This window comes from Cynocephalus volans, chromosome 5, assembly GCF_027409185.1.
Source record: "Cynocephalus volans isolate mCynVol1 chromosome 5, mCynVol1.pri, whole genome shotgun sequence".
Classification (NCBI taxonomy): Eukaryota; Metazoa; Chordata; class Mammalia; order Dermoptera; family Cynocephalidae; genus Cynocephalus; species Cynocephalus volans.
The window spans coordinates 149,450,633-149,457,176 of NC_084464.1; the positions used below are offsets into that span (position 1 = coordinate 149,450,633).

General features: G+C 40.4%; 1 protein-coding gene across 1 annotated transcript; it reads left to right on the forward strand.

The window, feature by feature from the left end:
* Positions 1-1,542: 1,542 nt before the first annotated feature.
* Positions 1,543-1,863, forward strand: LOC134378749 (large ribosomal subunit protein eL42-like). Its single transcript, XM_063098060.1, has one exon. It carries the CDS (start codon positions 1,543-1,545, stop codon positions 1,861-1,863), a length of 321 nt encoding a protein of 106 aa, XP_062954130.1.
* Positions 1,864-6,544: the final 4,681 nt, after the last annotated feature.

Sequence of the window (6,544 nt, forward strand, 5' to 3'; positions counted from 1 at the left end):
GAAATTAATCATAAGGGCAGAGACATGCCAAATAATTTAAAACCATAATATTTGGTAATTATTTTATAGAAGACTTAAAATGAAATGTCACATCATTTTATGATTATCTTGGTTAGCAGACATAAAACAAGAGTCCTAAAGCAGCATTTAAAACCTAGCAGTTCCTCTGGGTGAGGACATCTAAGGAATCTTGTGTGGGGTTTTTTGTGGCCAATTTGGTTATTTTCATTAGTTCACTTTATATGCAATTCACCACAAACTGAACAGATGGAAAAACTGCAGAGTCTTTACTGGAGCAGAAGAGAAAAAATGTTTCTCTCAATGTGAGATGGCAAAAGCATGTGATCATTCTGAAGGAAAAATGATTTTCAGGTCTTTTCTGTTATATCGCCTATGAAGGAAGCATTAGTATGAAGAATCTAAACAAATGCAGAGCCAGACAATTTACAATGATTTCAATGTTTTCTGTCTGTATTCAAATAAGGGTGTGTCTTGGGTTCCACGAATTCACATTTTGGGTTACCAAAATAATTTCCATACTTGCACAGAGCCTTGTTTCATCTAATCCAGGGCTTGGTGTCTGACAAAGACTACAAGTTACACCTTGTAGAAAGACATGGTTGTCATCTCTCAAATGTTAGAATTATAAACCAAAAGTACCCATTTTCCTTGATAACCCAGCATGCCCCTGACATTCTCCATACACCTGTCCTTTCAGCCACCACATCTATATCATAAAAGAGAACTGGCATCCATGAACTTAGTTCTGAACCATTTTACTTAATCCAAACCATTTCAACCTTCTCTCATCCTCTAGCCTTGGTTAAATTTTTGGCACCACACTCTCCCAAGTGAGCCACAGGCCAGCCCCCAAACTTGGATAAATTTTCTATTTCCATTCTGACTTTATCCTTCTTTGACCCTCTACAAAATTTTCCTAACCCATGTCGTGCTTCCTTTCAACATATTTGGGATCTCCATCTTAGCTGCCCTCCCTCAAGAAACCCCTTCCAAGCTGTCCCTGCTTTAGACCCTCCAGTCCCAGGCGTATTATTGCTCTTTCTGGTAGAAATCAGTCCACGCTAATTGTGAAAATATATTTATATTCTCATGCTGATCTTTGCTGGAGGTAATGAGTACAATTTATTCATTGTAGAATTTCAAGCGTGTAGGAAATTTTACAGAAGAGAACAATCTACCTGTTTTTCCAACACCCTTCTTAGTGATGTTTACTATTTGGCTGTTTTTTCTGGTTCCAGAAAAAACAATGGGTTGATCATTTTATAGATGATTCTAAATCCTCTTCTAGGCTCTGGCAATTATTTTAGCATTGGTCACTTATGAGACAGCTTCATTCCCCCTGCATGTGTTCACTTGCTTTTAACCCATGCGAACTCAACACTACTCTCTGGCCATTCTGCGAGTTCCTGGTGATCTTCTGGTTCATTAACATCTGATCAACATTTGACTATATATACAAGCTTGGTACCATCTGCACACTTTAAAAATTCATAGAGCCGTGCCCATAGCACTCCCACAAACATGGTGAACGTTGCTAAAACTCAGCAGACTTTCTGTAGGAAGCGTGGCAAGCACCAACCCTACAAAGTGACACAGTACAAGAAGGGCAAGGATTCTCTGTACGCCCAGGGAAAGCGGCATTATGACAGGAAGCAGAGTGGCTATGGTGGGCAGACTAAGCCAATTTTCCAGAATAAGGCTAAAACTACAAAGAAGATTGTGCTGAGGCTTGAGTGTGTCGAGCCTAACTGCAGAGCTAAAAGAATGCTGACTGTTAAGAGATGCAAGCATTTTGAACTGGAAGGAGGTAAGGAGAGAAAGGGCCAAGTGATCCAGTTCTAAGCTGCATCATTTGTTTTATTGTGAAGACAATAAAACTTGAGGTTATGTTAAAAAATAAAAATAAAAATAAAAACTCATAGAGCATTTTCTCTTTTATATGAAAAAGTCTTAAGTTGTTCCAATCTCATCTCAATTTTTAAAATCTAGCCCCTCTGCGTGGGCAAAGTTTCCAGTCATTGGGTCAACCAGTCACTCAACTAGAGTTTATTGAGAATGTGTGTTAACGTACGGGAGGTGTGGAGAGGTGAGAATACTTATGTCTGACCAGCTTGTGGGACCTGGAAGTTTGAGTCAGTTGTTGGCTTACAGGGTGCCCCTGAGTGCCTGTCCAGATATACAAATAACACTGACAGCTCAGCAGTTCTCTATGAAGCACAGTGTTCCTATAAAATTAAAGATGCATAATTTGGCCAATAAGTGCACAATTTCATTCCACCCCTTCCTAGGGCTTAGCTTCCCCTCTCCTCTTCATAAATCTACTAGATCCTGTTTGTCCACCACTTACCCATTTCAAAAGACAATCTGGGAGCTAGAATCTCCCTCTAACTTTTTCTCCAAGGGTAATTCTAAAGAAGAGCACATTCTTTCATTAAAAAAAAAATTAAAAAATTAACAATTAACAACGTAATTGTCAAGAGTCAGTACTGAGTAGCTTCTGGTCTTTGAACAGCCTTTTATTATTGTGTTTGGATCCCCCTCCAAAAAGCTCTTCCTTTTGTTGAGAAGCCAGTCTCATTTCTGGTTATTCCTGACCTGGAACATGTTCAGAAGTTCTTGTCACTGTGAACAACACAGCATGGTCCCCAGCCTCCCCGGAGCCCCCGAACTCCCTAGAAAGCCCTCTGTGTTTTCTTAGAGGACAGTCCACTATCTAATCCTCTCCTTTACAGAGAAGGAAGGCAAACTGTGGTGAGGCCAAGAGTGGGTTCCACGGTTACCTGGTGTGAATCCAGGCTCCGTGAGACTTTGGGCAAACTACTTAACCTATTTCCATGTTTCCCTTTCCTCGGCTTTAAAATGCAATCATAGAATTGCCCCTCCTAAGGCTGTTCAGAGGATAAAGTGAGGTCATACAGAGGAAATGCTTGGAATAATGAAGTATATAGCAAATGCTAATAATTGTTAGTAGTAGTATTTAGCACAAAATAGAATCTATGTCAATCGGAACAGCCCCTTAACTCCTGACACCAAGCTTACAAACTAACTTGCATTCACTTATATCCTTTCCTCCATCCCCCCATGACCAAAGGAGAGGTTCCCCCCACCATGGTGCTTCAGATACATGCCCTGACCCTGCCTTCTCAGGGACCTCCTGCCAAGTTACCCCCACCTCCTTCTCTCCTTAAGTCTTCTCTTAAGTCCCAGCCCCTCTTCACTATAATTTCTCTCACCAGCATTAAACAGACTCATGACTTCCTCATTAAAGACAACAATCATCGCTCTTAACTGCTACCCACTTTAATGAGCACTTCATCTCTCGCCACCTCTGCAAGGGTGAAAGGCTTGAAAGCTTGATCTGCCCTCAGCCCTGGCTGCCCGCCTCTCCTCACCCCTGCAGTCTGTCCCATGGGCTTCTCCCTCCCCTCCAACCGCCCTCACCAATGTCCCTTCCTTCTCATTAATGCCACTGGACTCTTCTCGGTCCTCATGTAACTGGCATTCTTGGCAGCATGTGACACTGGGAACGCTCCCACCTCACACCGTCTCCTCCCTCGGCGGCTCACACCCCACACTTCCTTCACGTTCCTTCTGATTCCCAGGTCATTTTTCTCAGTTCAAACCACAGGTGCATTTCCTCTGCCTTTCCCTGGGGTTCACTGGGCTTCTGTCCTGGTTTCTCTTCCTGTTCTCCCAACATTTTCTTTGTAGTTTCAGTGCTTTGGGTGTTTTGTTTCAGAAATTTGGGGGGTCCCTGATGTCACAAAGATATTCTAAATTATCCCATAAAGCTTTATGGCTTTACCATGCACATTTAAATCTTAATTTAACTGGAACTTCTGGTTTCGGTATGATGAAAGGAAAGGATAAATTTTACTTTTCTCCATATGGATATCCAGTTGCCATGATATAACCCACTGAGGTAACTGGCCAGCCCTTGTGGTATTTTCTTGTTTGTTTTAGCACCATTTAATAAAGACCATCTTTTACCCACTATTCTGTTGTGCCACCTTTTCCATAAATACCATACATATGAGTATAAACGTGTGTGTGTGTGTGTGTGTGTGTGTGTGTGTGTGTGTGTGTGTGTGTCAGTGTTCCTGGGCTGTGTTCTGTTACATGGTCTATTTCACTATATTTGTCCAATACCAAGTTTTATGACAAGTCTTTATAAACAAGAGAACAATTTTATCCACATTTTTTCTTCTTCATCAATTTTGCTGGGATTTTTTTTTTATTGAGATTGGAATTGCATTGAATATATATATATATATATATATATATATCTCTCTCAATTTGAGTAGAACCAACATCTTTACAATATTGACAATCCATGAATGTGGTATACCCCTCTATTTATTTAGGTTTAATTTATCTTAATGATTATTTATGAACAAAGAAGTCTTGTACATCTTTGTCAGATTTATTACTAAGCATTTCATATTTTTTATACAATTTAAATAGAATCTTTTAAATTACATTTTCCAACTGTTTATTGTTGGTATACAGAAATGAAATTGGTTTCACAGGTCCAGCTCATGCTAAACTTATTTTGTTGAGTCTAATATTTGTTAAATATTTCTGGAGTTCCGCATATATGTGCATATAATCATGTCATCAGTTTTATTTCTTCTTTTTCAATACTTGTACATTTTGTTTCTTTACCTTCCCTTAATGCACTGGCTTGAACGTCCAGTATAATGTTGAGTAGAAATGGTGACAATAGCATCGTTGTCTCTTTCCCTAATGTTATTTGCCTAATATCATTTTTCCTGATCTTATTTCCCTGGTTAACTTCAAAGCATAATAATAGAATTATAGTATTAGATCTAGAAGAAATATTGTCATTGGTGAGATAGCAAGAGGTGAACTGAATTCCTTAATGTCATACAATGAGATTGAAAACAGGGATCTGAACCCAGATATTCTGACTACAAGTTTAGTGTTATTTTCCCTATAGCAAAAAAATCTTTCCAAAGAAAGAATACAATTAAGACTTTTTTTTTTTTTTTATCTCCTGTAACTTCTCCTGAAGTTACAGAGCACTTAAAGTTTAGAGCTTTTGGAGTTGAATGACTTGTGGGCCATGCCATTCACAAGACCACCACACACAGGACAGAAACAGGACGCCTCACCGGGCAAACCTAACTCATTCTACTAAGCACTCTGGGCCCATCGCACCTCCAAGACACTCCCAGAATGGACATTGGTCCTATTCAATCTGGGAATGTCTAGTAATTTCACTGCCCTGTCTCCATGATCCTACATCAACCTATCCTGGCACCATAAGAACAGCTGGTAGTGAATAAAGCTATTTCTAGACACCTCCCCTTTAGTCTAATTTCTGTGAGATCAAAGGAAATGATTTTGTCATTTCCTCTTTTCTCTTTGGAGTTAAACTACCGGCAGAGCATGACCAGTGAAATTTTTGTCTGTCCTCTTGCCATGGCCAGCACCTTCAATTCCTTTATATCCTAGCCATCTCACTGACCCCTGCCTAGGAAACTCAACCAGTCTCACCACCTGATTTCACTGCTCCTTATGATGGGACTGCTGAGCTCTGCTGGGACCTGGTAGGCATAAAAGAGTGTGATCAATTGGCTTTCAAGAGGCCACCTCAAAAGACAGTGGCATTATCATACATAGTGCTAGACCATAAAGACTTTATAAATTAGTTGAGGAGACAAGATTAACACACCTGAATTAGAGAGCAGTAAATGATAATGTTCATATAATCTCTGTTAGCAAATAATCAGCATACACAGATAGCTCCAACACGTGAACGAGTTCAAGAGCATTTAAGTGAGATGCCCACCGTCCCGACTCCTACTTTATAAATGCTACCGTGTTCTCACAAGCTGTCACTCCTCTGTCATCTCAGCTGTACTCACAGGTTCCTTCTTCTCCCCTCCCCCATCCAAGTCACTGAGGGAAATATTCACTTTGGGTATTCTTGGTTGGAATCTGGCAAGCACTTTCCTCTAAGACACAGTGGTTAGGAATGATGTAAATACTTTAGTCACATTACAGGTTAAATGGGCTTTGGTGAAATGACTGTTTATAACTACTTCTTTGGAAGAGCTGTTCTGAATACAAAATGACCTGCTTTCAAACAAAATTCCACGAAACAGACCCTTCTTTTAGCTCCAAATACTCAAGACCTAAGCACTCGGGAAGTGAGTCCTGCCAGCACCATGACGTTCTCTTCCATCAGTGGTGCTGATTGTCTTCTTATTGTGTAGATGCAAAAGACTAAGTATGGAAGCATCGAGCACTCAAGCATGGTGGTCACGTGCTCTGTTTTCCGACAAGGGAGACAAGCGCCTTTCTACCACTCATGGTCTTCTCCTGCACAAGCGCAAGAGGATTAAAAGCATTTCAGGAGAAACTGAGAATGGACTGGACAGCTCTGTGTACAACCCCAGCACTGGAGGCTGTAAAATGAACAACGTCATGTTGGTTTGCACTCTTGGCCTAACACGAGGAAGACAGCTTTTAGAATACATATTGTTCATAATTCAGA